The 17,851-nt window shown below is 40.9% G+C and overlaps 1 protein-coding gene across 5 annotated transcripts in view; it reads right to left on the bottom strand.

Annotated features, from left to right (window-relative positions):
• The window catches only part of LOC110490053 (fibroblast growth factor 12), a 117,409-nt gene that overhangs the window by 5,651 nt on the left and 93,907 nt on the right, over positions 1–17,851 (bottom strand). For all 5 annotated transcript variants that reach the window (XM_021563177.3, XM_021563178.3, XM_021563175.3 and 2 more), the window contains one exon: positions 11,905–12,008. In XM_021563177.3, the coding sequence (XP_021418852.1) occupies positions 11,905–12,008 (104 nt within the window). The remainder of the gene's footprint in view (positions 1–11,904; positions 12,009–17,851) is intronic.

Below are 17,851 nucleotides of genomic sequence, written 5' to 3'. Positions count from 1 at the left end.
TCATGCTGAAAGACCTAGCCACGTTTCATCTTCAATGCCCTTGCTGATGGAAGGAGGTTTTCACTCAAAATCTCACGATACATGGCCCCATTCATTTTTTCCTTTACACGGATCAGTCGCCCTGGTCCCTTTGCAGAAAAACAGCCCCAAAGCATGATGTTTCCACCCCTATGCTTCACAGTAGGTATGGTGTTCTTTGGATGCAACTCAGCATTCTTTGTCCTCCAAACACGACGAGTTGAGTTTTTACCAAAAAGTTATATTTTGGTTTCATCTGACCATATGACATTCTCCCAATCTTCTTCTGGATCATCCAAATGCTCACTAGCAAACTTCAGACGGGCCTGGACATGTACTGGCTTAAGCAGGGGGACACGTCTGGCACTGCAGGATTTGAGTCCCTGGCGGCGTAGTGTGTTACTGATGGTAGGCTTTGTTACTTTGGTCCCAGCTCTCTGCAGGTCATTCACTAGTTCCCCACGTGTGGTTATGGGATTTTTGCTCACCGTTCTTGTGATCAATTTGACCCCACGGGGTTAGATCTTGCGTGGAGCCCCAGATCGAGGGAGATTATCAGTGGTCTTGTATTTCTTCCATTTCCTAATATTTGCTCCCACAGTTGATTTCTTCAAACCAAGCTGCTTACCTATTGCAGACCTATTGCAGTCTTCCCAGCCTGGTGCAGGTCTACAATTTTGTTTCTGGTGTCCTTTGACAGCTCTTTGGTCTTGGCCATAGTGGAGATTGGAGTGTGACTGTTTGATGTTGTGGACAGGTGTCTTTTATACTGATAACAAGTTCAAACAGGTGCCATTAATACAGGTAACGAGTGGAGGACAGAGGAGCCTCTTAAAGAAGAAGTTACAGGTCTCTAAGAGCCAGAAAATCTTGCTTGTTTGTAGGTGACCAAATACTTATTTTCCACCATAATTTGCAAATAAATTCATTTAAAAAAAAAATCCCCTCATTTTGTATGTCATGTACATATGGTGAAAATTACAGGCCTCTAATCTTTTTAAGTGGGAGAACTTGCACAATTGGTGGCTGACTAAATACTTTTTTGCCCCACTGTATATCACATTTACATAAGCACTCAGACCCTTTACTCAGTACTTTGTTGAAGCACCTTTGGCAGCGATTACAGCCTCGAGTCTTCTTGGGTATGACGCTACAAGCTTGGCACATCTGTATTTGGCGAGTTTCTCACAATCTTCTCTGCAGATCCTCTCAAGCTCTGTCAGGTTGGATGGGACATGTCACTGCACGGCTATTTTCAGGTCTCTCCAGAGATGTTCAAGTCTGGGTTCAAGTCAAGGACATCCAGAGACTTGTCCCGAAGCCACTCCTGCGTTGTCTTGTCTGTGTGGTTAGGGACGTTGTCCTGTTGGAAGGTGAACAGTCGCCCCAGTCTGAGATCCTGAGTGCTCTGGAGCCGGTTGTCAGCAATGATCTCTCTGTACTTTGCTCCGTTCATCTTTCCCTTGATCCTGACTAGTCTTCCAATCCCTGCTGCTGAAAAATATCCCCACAGCATGATGCTGCCACCACCAGGCTTCCCCGTAGGGATGGTGCCAGGTTTCCTCCAGACGTGACGCTTGGCATTCAGGCCAAAGAATTCAATCTTGGTTTCATCAGACCAGAGAATCTTGTTTCTCATGGTCTTAGAGTCCTTTAGGGACATTTTGGCAAACTCCAAGTGGGCTGTCATGTGCCTTTTACTGAGGAGTGGCTTCTGTCTGGCCACTCTACCATAAAGGCCTGATTGGTGGAGTAAGGTGGAAAATTACAAACTCTATTAAATACATACGCTGTATATATTAAACCTTAAACCTGTACATTTCCACTGTCTGTTTCTGTCATGTAAGAAGAAGCTAGGGTTCTTCCAGTCTTGTCTTTGTGTAACTTAGTCACACGGTCAAAGACAAAGGGCCGTCTGAGAGTGACCACAAATTTTTTGGTCCATCCTGTACTTTTTGTATCTTTCAAGGGCACAGCTGTGTGGAGATATAAAGAGAACAGTGGTTAGTTTGAGCAGCAGCAGCTAGATAGTAAGAAAACTGCCGTTATCACTTGTTTGTACGCTATGTTCCCACCAGGCTCTCACACATCTGCTAGACTGACTCATAGACAAAGGTTATAAAAGACGCAAACACAGTTCCTTTTCATAGCAGCCACGTCCAAAAAGCATGAACATTTGCTCGTTGTATAATTCCTTCTAGAATCTACGCGCTCTCCTCCTCTCACCTTTTCAGTGCACAATACAACAGCTGTCTGTGACCCGGCGAAAAAACCTTTCCAAGCCATATCTAACCACAACACACAGCCTACATCATTGTCATCATATTAGCTATCGTTATAGTCAACTAGAACTAAGGCGTTCATAAACACGCTACAATCATGCAGTACAGTGTGTAGCAAGCAGTTTAGCCGTTACCCCGGCGGGCCCCGATGCCAATAAATGAATAATAACAAAAGCTTACCTTGACTTGGAAGTTCCAGTGTTGGATAGCCATAGTCAGCTAGCTAACATAGCATCCCTCTCTGTTTGAGCCGGGTGTTTGAGTAGGCTAAACTTGCTAGATGCAATTTCTAGCTAGGTAAGTGAAAGCGAAAAAAATACAAAAAATAGCTAGCCTTCTCTCTCTCTTGCTTCTCCTTCATTTTTGAAGAAATTAAGTTGTTCAAAACTGTTCAACTATTGTATTTTTCTCTCTGAGTCAACTACTCACCACATTTTATGCACTGCAGTGCTAGCTAGCTTTAGCTTATGCTATCAGTACTAGATTCCTACTATGATCCTTTGATTGGGTTGACAACATGTCAGTTCATACTGCAAGAGCTCTGATAGGTTGGAGGAAGTCCTCTGGAAGTTGTCATACTTACTATGTAAGTCTACAGAAGGGGATGAGAACCATGAGCCTCCTAGGTTTTGTAATGAAGTCAATTTACACAGAGGAGGACGGAAACTAGCTGTCCTCCGGCTACACCATGGTGCTACCCCAGTGAGTGCTGTTGAGGCTATTGTAGACCTTCATTGCAAACAGTGTGTTTTAATAAATTATTTGGTGACGTGAATATATTGAGTATAGTTTTATCTAAAAGGATAACTTTTTTATTGTGTCAATCAATCCGGGAAATGTCAAGAACTTTGAAAGTTTCTTCAAGTGCAGTCGCAAAAACCATCAAGCGGGATGATGAACCTGGCTCTCATGAGGACCACCACAGGAAACAAAGACCCAGAGTTACCTCTGCTGCAGAGGATAAGTTCATTAGAGTTAACTGCACCTCAGATTGCAGCCCAAATAAATGCTTCACAGAGTTCAAGTAACAGACATCTCAACATCAACTGTTCAAAGGAGACTGCGTGAATCAGCCTTCATGGTTGAATTGCTGCAAAGAAACCACTACTAAAGGAGCCCAAATTTGAGATTTTTGGTGCAAACAGCTGTGTCTTTGTGAGAGGCAGAGCAGGTGAATGGATGATCTCTGCATGTGTTGTTCCCACCGTAAAGCATGGAGGAGCAGGTTTGATGGTGTGGGGGTGCTTTGCTGGTGACAATGTCAGTGATTTATTTAGAATTAAAGGCACACTTAACCAGCATGGCTACCACATACCACAGCATTCTGCAGCAATACGCAATCCCATCTGCTTTGCGCTTAGTGGGACTATCATTTGTTTTTCAACAAGACAATGACCCAAAACACACCTCCAGGCTGTCTACGGGCTATTTGACCAAAAAGGAACGTGATGGAGTGCTGAATGAGATGACCTGGCCTCCACAATCACCCAACCGCAACCCAATTGATATGGTTTGGGATGAGTTGGACTGCAGAGAGAAGGAAAAGCAGCCAACAAGTGCTCAGCATATGTGGAAACTCTTTCAAGACCGTTGGAAAAGTATTCTTCATGAAGCTGGTTGAGAGAATGCCAAGCTGTCAAGGCAAAAAGTGGCTACTTTGAAGAATCTAAAATATATTTTGATTTGTTTAACACATTTCTGGTTACTACATGATTCCGTATGTGTTATTTCATAGTTTTGATGTCTTCACTATTATTCTACAATGTAGAAAATATTTTTAAAAAATAAAGAAAAACCCTTGAATGAGTAGGTGTGTGCAATCTTTTGACTTGTACTGTATATCCAATCCAAACATTTCTCTATCTCCTACAATGAAAGCAGTTCTTCCGCTTTAAGGTTTAATAACCCAGATTTCCCGCCTTAGGCTGCTTCCACTGGATGATAACATTTAAATAACAGTTATTTTGAGTTATACCTGCAGGTTGTGTTACTAAGCTCACTTTATACCGGAGAAGAACACTGACTAAGCAATAAGGCTTAGTTCCAGGCAGCGCAGGGCAAGCTGATGACAGCTATTGAAGCAGGAAGATAAAAGGCCAATATGCTGTAATAACCCAGTCCACCTCAAAACTGGAGGCCACTCACTTTATTGTGCTGTGATACCCATATCCTATCAAGATTATCCATGACATATCTTCTTTCTACCCGTCATGGTCTCCATCAATCGATTTCTAAAATGGAGGAGGGAATCGCAGCCGGAGCCTCCTTATTACACTCCCATCACCACCAATCATCACTAACTACAGCAACAAATGTCTAATCCTCCTGATAACACCACTGTCACACTTATGACATTACATAACGCAAACGTAGCTGTAGAAGACTGTAGCTACAAAGGTTATTTATTTCCTCGGCCACAGATCTTGATCAAGTAATATGACAAAAAAGCGAACACACGTCAGTTTAACAAGCAAAACAGCAATCAACGCAATCACACCCCACGATTACACTTTTTCCTTTTGGTTCCTGGGTCGTTCAACTGAAAGAGTGCCTTTTGCATCCCTCTGATATTTTAAGTTTACATTGTGCACCAATATTACAAGCATTTGACATGTATCTTCATGCACCCTCTCTTGACTCCCAACTGTACCCAAGATCTCACCATCATTGCAAAGCCTTAGTTCATTTTGTTGCTTTGACAAAAGCGTGAACTGAACTCTCGTTTTAAACTATTAATTTAAAAATATTTTTTACAAAAGAAACATTGAACATCCAATAGTGTAAAAGCAGGTGGGCTGCTTCTACTCTTTTAGGACTTTTTCTGGTGTTTCGTGCTGGAAAACTGAGCAGGTCGAGCATAACACATCAACACTGTTTCTCATAGATAAACACAGGTGTGCATTGATTGTCATGAATCTTGCCCTGGAGGCAGCTCTGCAGAGTGGTCACTAGCTGGCACATTCATAGTCATAAAATCTGATTTTAAATCTAACTCTCACTCTAATGCATAACCCTAAACTAAGACCAAAAAAGCACATTTTTGTTTTCATATATTTTTACAATGTAGACAATGTTGACAATGTTGACATTGCAGCTAGCCCATCTAGCGGAAATCAAAGTTCTGCCTCCAGGGTAAGATTCATGACAATAAATGTCAACTTGCTCAATAGACAGGCTAGAAATGTTATAACAATTTCCTTGTTTGTTGTTCTTGCCACTCCTTGTTGCACACAACCACCTCCCAAAAAGGTTACATTTACATTTTTTTTATTGTTGAACACAAAAGACTGTAAAAACACCAGCAAATCAGCTACAAGTGATTACAATTTTGGAAATTTGTTCCAAAGTATTCCCACGCATAATAAAGATGTTGTATATGTGACCATATACAAATGTAAACAAGGTTTGAAATTAGTGTTTTAGTCTATTATATCTGCTTGGGCTTTTTGTGGCCAATCTTTTTGTGACAAAATGTATTTGTAATTATGCTTCAGAACCCTGACCATCCGATCAAGAAAAAATCATCCACGGCTGAATCTGGCGTAGTGCACTACTGGGTGTAGGCCCATTTGTGAGGTGGGGAGATGAGGGGGGCTGTGGAAAGTTTTGACTGACATTTTAAATCGATTGTTTGTGCTATTACTGCTATAAACAATATCCAAGATAGTCAAGTAAGTTTTGACATTAATTCATTTGAAAAATGTACAGCAGAATTTATTATATTCACATCATGGGCAAAGCATAAAAACACGTTTGACTTTGATCTGAGAAAACACTGGCGATGCAGTAGACCCATGATAGTGGCTTGTTCGTAAAACAATGGTTGCTTGTTGACACTGAAAGAAACCCCCCTTCTCTGCATATAGAAAATCAAGAAACACATTTTTTTTTACCTTTATAGCCAGAGGCATCAATAATGAATTAGGGATGGACCCACAGCACAGTGGCATACAAAGCCAGTGGCCCCACTCTCGTCTTCTCTAAGAGCCACACAGATATACATGCACAACTGCTAAGAGGCCTGTTGTAGAGAGACTGTGCTTTAAGTTGGGATGTCAAACAAACTAATGGCTCCAACCTCTGCAATTCCACTCTTTAGGGAGTTGTCCTTCCCCTTTGAAATCTAATGTTGATCTTGGCCAGAATAACAATACCCAAGAAATACAGTATAGTGCTCCAAAATAAGGGGGTAATGGTATTTTCCATACCTCTAGGACACATCTGTTTAGTAGGTGTGTTATGCAGTGTCAGAACAGAAATGACAAGATTATGTTATAATACTGTTATTGCATCAAATGGTTGTTTTATACAACAGAATAGAGGGTTTTTATAACTCTATTGTGTCTGTGTGAACTGAAAGTGGGCCTCTGGGAGATTTAACACTGACAATGGATTTACGACGGATTGGTGATAAAGACCGCATTCCATAGCATGATTAGTGTCTGTGTGCCTGACTGGAAGGTACCATTGGAGAGATGGCTCGGGGCCAGACCCTGGTCTCTACAAAATGAGAAGTCTTTACAGCAGATACTGTTTTTTTTTTTTTTGGGGGGGGGGGGGGGGGGGGGGGGTGGATGAGCTTAATATTGCGGAAAGAATATTGGTTCCAGCAATGTAATTGTCTGCATCATTTCCAATCCCCCATATATTTTGGGGGTAAATATATATCCATACACGCATGCATACACATACACATACCTATATAGACATACATACTTTTTTGAAGAATATACCTTTATTATTATTCCCCGCAAACCCTACCACCGATCCCCCAATTGGAGTAAACTAATAAAAACTTCGGCTTTTACCTTCAATGTATACATCTTATACACATTTTACAAACACAGTCTATTTTACAATAGTTATTTTTTGTTTGCTTTTAGTCCTTCCTCTATTTCTGATGTCCATCCAGTTCTATTTCTAACTGTGCTATTTCACAAAAGTTCTGAACCTATATTTGTTTTACAGACCCCATATGTTTTAAATGTTTTATTTTTGCTAACTTTCTGTTAAATTTTATTGGAGTGAGATCATTTTTCTTTTGGGATTTGTAAACCGAGTATGTCCAAATCTCCGCCAGACCATTTTATTGGTAAACTACATGGTAATGTAAAGTTTGCATTTTTTAGTGATCCAATACGAAATATTGTACACTTATCATAATTTTGTTTTAATCCAGAGTGAATAGCAAAAGTATCTAGATTCTCTATGAGGCCATGGAGAGACTAATTGTGGTTTTAAAAGAAAATATTAATCAGCGCACAATGACACCTTACTTTTTAAGCCCCGGATTTCTAATCCCTTAATATTATTGTTTGATCTAATCTTAACAGCTAACATTTCGATGGCAATAATAAATAGATATGCTGATAGTGGACAACCTTGTTTTACTCCTCTAGAGAGTTTAAAACTTTGAGATGTAGCCATTAGTTACTATTTTACACCTAGTTCGTCGTATAGAGGAGACCAAGGCGCAGCGTGATATGAATACATTCTTATTTTAATAAAGAAAGAACGCTAAACAAAACGACCGTGAAGCTACATAGACCGAGTGCTGACATGCTGACACATAGACAATAACCCACAAAACCAAAATGGGAACCTAAATTAGATCCCCTATCAGAGACAACGATAAACAGCTGCCTCTGATTGGGAACCAATTCAGGCCACCATAGACCTACATTTACCTAGACATACAAAACCCCATAGATATACAAAAACCCTATACAAGATCCAAAACACACATACCCACCCTCGTCACACCCTGACCTGACCAAAATAATACAGAAAACATAGATAACTAAGGTCAGGGCGTGACACCTAGGGTTACTGTACATAAATTTAACCCATTTTAAAACAGATTCCCCAAAATTGAAATATTCTAGGCATTCATATATAAACTCCATTTTGCTAGGATTTTTGCATCACAACACTGAAGTGTAAGAGGTCTCCAATTTTTTAAATGGACTGGATCTTTATATATACCACTTGGGTCCTTTTTCAGTAAAAATGATATCAGACCTTGTTGCGTGTCTGATAATCTACCATTTATATAGGAGTGGGTAAAACATGCTAATAACGGTCCTTTGAGTATTTCAAAAAAGGTTTTGTATACTTCCACTGGTATGCCATCCAGCCCTGGAGTTTTCCCATCCTTAAATGCCCCAATTGCATCAAGCAATGCCCACTCTGTAATTTGGCCTTCACATGAGTCTTTCTGTTCAGGTGTTAATTTTACAATATTATTAGGAAAAACATCCATACAATTAGTTTCAGTTAGTGGAGATGGAGGAACCTGAAACGAAAACATATTCTTAAAGTACTTTACTTCCTCTTTCAAAATATATTTTGGTGAATCATGCGTGACTCCATCATTTGTAACAAATATTAAAATATTTTTTTTGGTAGCATTTCTATATTGAAGATTGAAAAAGAATTTGGTGCATTTTTCCCCATATTCCATCCAGTTCACTTTATTTTTTATAATCTATTACACTGGATCTTTGAATAAGTTCCTCCATTTCTTTTTGATTTTCCTCTAACTTATTCTGTGCCTCTATGGTACCGTTTTTATTGCTATCTAACTGTACTGTTAGTCCTTCAATTTCCTTTGTTAATATGGACTCTTTTGATCTAAATTGCTTTTGTTTTATAGATGAGTACTGAATTGCATGGCCTCTAAAGGCACATTTAAAAGTGTCCCATACAATAAGGGGATCTGCTGTACAGTTATAAATTATTATGTCCTAGATCTAAACAATTTATCATCTAGTAGACTTTGATTAAATCTACATTATCCTCGCCCACGTGGAAATTCTGTAAGAGTAATATATATGCCAATTATGTGATGATCCGACCGCATTCTGTCCCCTATCAACACATTTTTAACTTTTGTTGCCAGAGAGAATGGTATAAGAAAGTAGTCAAGACGACTAGCTTGATTAAGCCTCCGCCATGTATATCTCACTAGGTCAGGGTATTTAAGTCTCCACATATCTACTAATTCCAATATATCCATGACATTCATGATTTCCTTAAGAGCCTGAGGGTGATAGTTTGTAGTGTGATTTCCTTTCCGGTCCATAGAGGTATTTAAGACCATATTAAAATCTCCCACCATAATAATAGAGTCTAGTGTTGCTTGTAGAGTTGATAAATTCGTATAAATATTTTCAAAGAAGCTTGGATCATCATTATTCGGACCGTATAGGTTAATAAACCATATCTGTTTATTGTCCAATAACATATTTAAAATAATCCATCTACCTTGATAATTTGTTTGGACAATTTGCACATTTGGATCAAAATGACTGTTAATTAAAACCATCACCCCTTTTGAATTTCTTTGCCCATGGGAGAAATATATTTTGCCCCCCCAGGACTTTTTCCACAAAACTTCATCTAAAATTGTTGAATGGGTTTCCTGTAAACAATATACATTATATTCCTTCTCTTTTAGCCAGGTAAATACTGATAGTCTTTTCTTATTATCTGCTAGGCCATTACAATTGTAACTGGCTATACTTATTTCACCACTTACCATAATGAGACAACTTTCAATTCTATTTATCAAAATATATGTTTGTAAACGTACCATTAAAAAGTAACATGATGATTGAGTGTCTATATAGCTGTACCATGATATTTGCATTGCTACTAAGTAAACCTCCAATTGGTCCCCACCATTCTACCCGCTAAAAGCCCTCCTCATCCCGAGCTGGGCCGTCATCCCAATTCCCGGCAGACCACCTCCAACACCCCGCATCCCATAGCCCTGAACAGACTGGGATCCATCCTTCGAAAAGAGCACACAGTGCCATTTACCGAATTGAAGTATATCAACTGCCAAATGCATTTCCATCACCCTCACTTCGATTTGTATTATATATAGCTGTGGATCATCCTTTATTGTCCCTAACATCTTTTACTCCTTTGCAACAGTTGTGGGATACACACATACACCCACACACACTCAACCCACACACACTCAACTCTTTCCCCCCACACAACCATAAACTCACATTCAACAGTTGCACCATCCCAGAGCCCATCTCAAGAAAGGTACTGATTTATAAATGCACTTACTGTTGCAGCTGCATGAGAAGGCCTGCAAGACCACGCAAAAAAAAAATGGGCAGAAATTGAGAGATTTTATTAACCATTGTCACATCCTAGATGGAGGTCAAATGTACACCTTTTCCCTGAAACACCCACAATACGGTCACCCGTATTGACCATATTCCCAAGCATCTCCATGCAGTCAGACTTTTGATTTTGTGCCACCAGGGTCACAATAATATACCCCCTCTCTGAATGTCCGAGTGTGACCCCCTCCCCATGGGTTACTGCAGCTTGTGTTTCCAGCACTGCCACTGCCTGGGTGGGGGCACCCCACCTGAATCCCCACCAGGGGATTCATAACTTCGTTCAGTCCGCCATTACCTGTCTGCCATTACCTGTCCGCCATAGAGGAATTTTTGATGCTGTTTGCTGTTAATTATTAGTATCTTTCATACAAATCTTAAACTTGTGACCCATTCCATGCATCTGTTGTTTGTCATGAACATCCAGGAGGATGGACTTTGCTATAAAATGCTGTGGCTCAAATCCGCTCGTTGGGCTTCTCAACGGTTCACCTACTGGTGGGTCGATAAGCTTCATTATTGCAATAAATAATAAATGTTATTAATACGTTTTGAATAAAGCAATTGACCTGGTCTCTCCTCATTATTGATTAGGATTTCTACGACAGGAATGAGTGTATTATGGTCAGAGGGCATTAATGAAATCGCAATTTAGAGAGCTGTTGCTATGTGTGTGTGTGTGTGTGTGTGTGTGTGTGCGCTGTACGATATCTCATGGTCTCCAGAGAACGACCCAAAAACAAACTGGGAAAATATGGGCCCGTATTTATCAAACATTTCAGAATAGGAGTGCTGATCTAGGATCAGATTCTCCCTGTCCATAATAATCTGATTCATTAACATCTAAAAACAAAACTGATCATAGATCAGCACACTTAATCTGAGACACTTGATGAAAACGGCCCTGAAGAAAGGATTATATACCACCAGACTGAAGGAAGAAAAGGTAACATAGGTGAAGTAAAAGGGAACATGAGAAGAGGAGGGAGGGAAAGGAGGAAGAGGAAGGAACAGATAGAATGTATGGATGGAAAGGAGGATGATAACAGGGATAGAAAGAGGATAGGACTTCACTGAGGCAGACACTAAATAGCCATTATCCATAAATAACCCAAAAGAGACAAGAGACTGAATCCCAAATGGCACCCTATTCTCTATGTAGTGCACAAATTTTGACCAGAGCCCAATGGGCCATGCTCAAAAGTACTGCACTATGTAGGGAATAGGGTGCCATTTGGAACACAAACAAACAGTGTTCAAATGCAGACCTACAGTGAATCTACACTGATTTGGTCCACAGTACTAAGTCAGTAATATCCAGTACAACAAAAATACCTGTTAATAAAGTTTTTCTAAACTGTAGAACAAGTTTTAATATATCTAGAATATAATTAATCACACACACAAACAAAAAAAAACACACTCAGTCTGTCAGGTATAGTAAAAGAGGCAGGACTTACTGAGGTGTAGAGGAAGCCCTCTCCGTTCATGGCTGCGTAGAGGCCGGCCTTCACCCCCTGGATGGCTACCACCCGCAGCCCCACCGGGATGAGGTTAAACAGAGCTGAGGGGGGAGGGAGAGCGAGAGAGAGAGAGACATGGAGAGAGAGAGAGAGAGAGAGCGCGAGAGAGAGAGCGAGAGAGCGAGAGAGCGAGAGAGCGAGAGAGCGAGAGAGAGAGAGAGACATGGAGAGAGAGAGAGTGAGAGAGCAGGAGGAAAAGAGGAAGACGGGAGGAGATATAATGGGAGAGAGAGATAGAGGGATCGGGAGAAAGAACACTCGAATGGATCCTTTAATAAAGGTCACAGTGTATTCCTAACCATCTACCCATTTAAATACCCTAGTGCTCATACATCAAAGCACTGTGTGACTTTTGAATTTCGGAAGGGTGTTGACTGAATGGAAACCAGGTTCAGTGTTATTTGGGGGTCATTGTAGTGAATAAGGTAGGACGTGGAAGAAAAGTGATCTATGGTGGATCTTTGGATGAATAAGGGAAAAGACAATAAGCGAATCAGATAAAAACCTCAGGTGTAGGAGGTAATGTGCCATTCAATTTCACTCAGTGAAAATTGACAGGCTCCTTGGTCGGCCCACAACCAAGGGTAGGTAACAACGCATCCGTCACGCTGATTCTCAACACAGGGGCCCCTCAGGGGTGTGCGTGCTCAGCCCCCTCCTGTACTCCCTATTCACTCATGACTGCACGGCCAGGCACGACTCCAACACCATTATTAAATTTGCCAATGACACAGTAGTAGGCCTGATCACCGACAACAACGAGACAGCCTATAGGCAGGAGGTCAGAGACCTGGCCGTGTGGTGCCAGGAAAACAACCTCTCCCTCAACGTGATCAAGACAATGGAGATGATTGTGGACCACAGGAAAAAGAGGCCCGAGCACGCCCCCATTCTCATCAACGGGGCTGCAGTGGAGCAGGTTGAGAGCTTCAAGTTCTTTGGTGTCCACATCACCAACAAACTAACATGGTCCAAGCACACCATGACAGTCGAGAAGCGGGCACGAAAAAAACCTATTCCCCCTCAGGAGACTGAAAAGATTTGGCATGGGTCCTCAGATCCTCAAAAGGTTCTATAGCTACACCATTGGGAGCATCCCGACTGGTTGCATCACTGCCTGGTATGGTAATTGCTCAGCCTCCGAACGCAAGGCACTACAGAGGGTAGTGCGAACGGCCCAGTATATCACTGGGGCCAAGTTTCCTGCCATCCAGGACCTCTATACCAGGCGGTGTCAGAGGAAGGCTCTAAAAATTGTCAAAGACTCCAGCCACCCAAGTTATAGACTGTTCTCTCCGCTACCGCATGGCAAGCGGTACCGGACCGCCAAGTCTAGGTCCAAGAGGCTTCTAAACAGCTTCTAACCACAAGCCATAAGACTCCTGAACATCTAGTCAAATGGCTACCCAGACTATTTGCATTGCCCCCCTCCCCACCACTGCCACTCTCTGTTGTCATCTATGCATAGTCACTTTAATTAACTCTACCTACATGTACATACTACCTCAACTAACCGGTGCCCCCGCACATTTAACCGGCACCCCCCTGTATATATATTTATTTTTTTACTGCTGCTCTTTAATTACTTGTTACTATTATCTCTTATTCTTATCTGTATTATTTGAAACTGCGCTGTTGGTTAGGGGCTAGTAAGTCAGTATTTCACTGTAAGGTCTACTACACCTGTTGTATTTGGAGCATGTGACTAATACAATTTGATTTAATTTGAAATTGTCTTTGGAGGCAGAAAAAAAGTAATGCATAACAGAAGCCAGGAGAGAAGCGAAGCAAGAGCCCAAAAATGGTGTGTGTGTGTGTGTGTGTGTGCGTGTGACTTTGCATGCATGTGTGTGGATGTCTGAGCACTATGGGGGTGGATCAAAACAAATGCATGACGGAGTGGAATAAGTGTGAGTGTATGCGTGTGGGATAAAGAGACTGAGAAAACATGTTAGAAATGGCTGTGTAAGTGTTTGTGTACTCTGTTCAGAGGCATCATGCCCATAGGCCAGTGGAAGAGTTTTAGCTGCCAGTGATAGGCAGCACTCGCAGGAGGTATGTTTGTAAATTAATTTGATCAGGCTATGTAGCTTAATGATTCCTTCTTGATGAATAAATAAATGAGAACGTTTTATTGTTTCTCTGTAATACTAGCCACCTAGCAATGTTATGAAGATGGCTTTATCTAGCCAGGTAGATAGGTTCTCAATCTCCCAACCTCATAACTAGCTACCAAGCCATTTCAGGCTATCAATCAAGTTACAGTAGGTTGTCTAACTACATGTAACTGCCAAAATAAAGGAAACACCAACATAAAGTGTCTTAATAGTAGGGCCACCACAAGCCAGAACACCTTCAATGAACCTTGGCATGGATTCTACAAGTGTCTGAAGACACCATTCTTCAACGAGAAATGTGGATTGGGGCATAGTCATCCTATGGGGATATAACCATTTAAGACAAAATAATGGTCTGCCCAACATTTTTATACATGAGCCTAAGCATGATGGGATGTTGATTAACTCAGGAACCACACCAGTGTGGAAGCACCTGCTTCCAAAATACATTGAGTGTACAAAACATTAGGAACACCTGCTTTTTGCATGACAGACTGACTAGGATGACTTCAGCTGAAATCTATGATCCCTTATTGATGTCATTTGTTAAATCCACTTCAATCACTGTAGATGAAAGGGAAGGAGACAGGTTAAAAAAAAAGACTTAAGCCTTGAGACAATTGAGACATGGATTGTGTATGTGTGCCACTCAAACGGGTGAATGGACAAGACACAAGATTTAAGTCCATTTGAACAGGGTATGGTAGTAGGCAGAGGTGGGACCAAGTCATTGTTTTACAAGTCCCAAGTAAGTCTCAAGTCTTAGCACTCAAGACCCGAGTCAAGTCTCAAGTCCTAAACTTTGAGTTGAGTTAAAAACAAGTCATAATGTGCTCTTCACCAAATGTAATATAATTTCATATTTTTAACATGAGTAATATAATAGTATATTACATTTACGCAAATCATTAATGCTTTTAAAAATATATATATACAGTGGGGCAAATAAGTATTTAGTCAGCCACCAATTGTGCAAGTTCTCCCACTTAAAAAGATGAGAGGCCTGTAATTTTCATCATAGGTACACTTCAACTATGACAGACAAAATGAGAGAAAAAAATCCAGAAAATCACATTGCAGGATTTTTAATGAATTTATTTGCAAATTATGGTGGAAAATAAGTATTTGGTCACCTACAAACAAGCAAGATTTCTGGCTCTCACAGACCTGTAACTTCTTCTTTAAGAGGCTCCTCTGTCCTCCACTCGTTACCTGTATTAATGGCACCTGTTTGAACGTGTTATCAGTATAAAAGACACCTGTCCACAACCTCAAACAGTCACACTCCAATCTCCACTATGGCCAAGACCAAAGAGCTGTCAAAGGACACCAGAAACAAAATTGTAGACCTGCACCAGGCTGGGAAGACTGAATCTGCATTAGGTAAGCAGCTTGGTTTGAAGAAATCAACTGTGGGAGCAATTATTAGGAAATGGAAGACATACAAGACCACTGATAATCTCCCTCCATCTGGGGCTCCAAGCAGGATCTCACCCCGTGGGGTCAAAATGATCACAAGAACGGTGAGCAAAAATCCCAGAACCACACGGGGGAACCTAGTGAATGACCTGCAGAGAGCTGGGACCAAAGTAACAAAGCTTACCATCAGTAACACACTATGCCGCCAGGGACTCAAATCCTGCAGTGCCAGACGTGTCCCCCTGCTTAAGCCAGTACATGTCCAGGCCCGTCTGAAGTTTGTTAGAGAGCATTTGGATGATCCAGAAGAAGATTGGGAGAATGTCATATGGTCAGATGAAACCAAAATATAACTTTTTGGTAAAAACTAAACTCGTCGTGTTTGGAGGACAAAGAATGCTGAGTTGCATCCAAAGAACACCATACCTACTGTGAAGCATGGGGGTGGAAACATCATGCTTTGGGGCTGTTTTTCTGCAAAGGGAGCAGGACGACTAATCCGTGTAAAGGAAAGAATGAATGAGGCCATGTATCGTGATATTTTGAGTGAAAACCTCCTTCCATTAGCAAGGGCATTGAAGATGAAACATGGCTGGGTCTTTTAGCATGACAATGACAGTGGCTTCGTAAGACAGTGGCTTCATAAGAAGCATATCAAGGTCCTGGAGTGGCCTAGCCAGTCCCCAGATCTCAACCCCATAGAAAATCTTTGGAGGGAGTTGAAAGTCCGTGTTGCCCAGCAACAGCCCCAAAACATCACTGCTCTAGAGGAGATCTGCATGGAGGAATGGGCCAAAATACCAGCAACAGTGTGTGAAAACCTTGTGAAGACTTACAGAAAACGTTTGACCTCTGTCATTACCAACAAAGGGTATATAACAAAGTAATGAGATAAACTTTTGTTATTGACCAAATACTTATTTTCCAACATAATTTGCAAATAAATTCATAAAAAAATGCTACAATGTGATTTTCTGGATTTTTTTTCTCATTGTGTCTGTCATAGTTGAAGTGTACCTATGATGAAAATTACAGGCCTCTCATCTTTTCAAGTGGGAGAACTTGCACATTTGGTGGCTGACTAAATACTTTTTTGCCCCACTGTATATGTCACTGGTCACCCCCAAAGCCAATTCCTACTTTGGCCGCCTTTCCTTCCAGTTCTCTGCTGCCAATGACTGGAACGAACAGCAAAAAAAAAATCACTGAAGCTGGAGACATATCTCCCTCACTAACTTCAAGCACCAGCTGTCAGAGCAGCTCACAGATCACTTCACCTGTACATAGCCCATCCAACTACCTCATCCACATACTGTTATTTATTTAATTATTTTGCTCCTTTGCACCCCAGTATCTCTACTTGCACATTCATCTTCTGCACATCTACCACTCCAGTGTTTAATTGCAATATTGTAATTATTTCGCCACTATGGTCTATTTATTGCTTTACCCCCTTATCCTACCTCATTTGGACACACTATATATAGACTTTTTCTACTGTATTATTGACTGTATGTTTGTTTATTCCATGTGTAACTCTGTGTTGTTGTTTGTGTCGCACTGCTTTGCTTTATCCTGGCCAGGTCGCAGTTGTAAATGAGAACTTGATCTCAACTAGCCTTCCTGGTTAAATAATGGTGAAATAAAATAAATAAAAATGCATACATTTTTGTATGGGTGGCCCCAGCAGAAATCGAGCACAGGATCCTGACGTTGCAAGTACTATGCTCTACCAACTTAGCCACACAGGACAGTGATCCCTGCATTAACTGTTCTCCTTGCATCACCCTCAGCTCCTACCTCATTTATCCTAAGATGCTCATAACTTGAAGGGATTTGGAAAAATGTAAAAGGCAATGTTCTCACTATCATGGTGACTGCAGTCACGGGAAAAGCTGTACATGTCAGCTCAATTGGAAATGACCTTTAAAAAACGAAATTGTCAGCTGTCCACAGCACTGCACTATGGATCGAGTACATGTCCTAAAAATGTTTTTAGGCTATACAGTGTTTGTTCACAATTACATTGTTTACGAACAATGGATTTAAGAAATCTTATATTTAAGGTGACAGTTGAACTACGCTCATGAAGCATTTATCAATTATATTCTTTAAGAATCAATGGCTATGTATCAAATAATTGATTATAGGTCCAAAAATGTATGTACCAATCCCATATTGTCCCTTTAACATCATATCCTTAAAACCCTCCTAAGACTTGGCAGCATTTCTCACCACTGCTTCCTGGATTCTGAGCCAAAGCCCAGAAAATAAAGCACTTTAATTTCGGCAGCCCATAAACCTCATGTTAACGCCAACATTATGGAACTCCACAATGCCAATCCTCA

The sequence above is a fragment of the Oncorhynchus mykiss genome, chromosome 15, assembly GCF_057628025.1.
Source record: "Oncorhynchus mykiss isolate SJ-2025 chromosome 15, ASM5762802v1, whole genome shotgun sequence".
Lineage (NCBI taxonomy): Eukaryota > Metazoa > Chordata > Actinopteri > Salmoniformes > Salmonidae > Oncorhynchus > Oncorhynchus mykiss.
The sequence above is the reverse complement of the archived record's forward strand: the minus strand, read 5'-3'. Positions and strand labels throughout refer to the sequence as shown.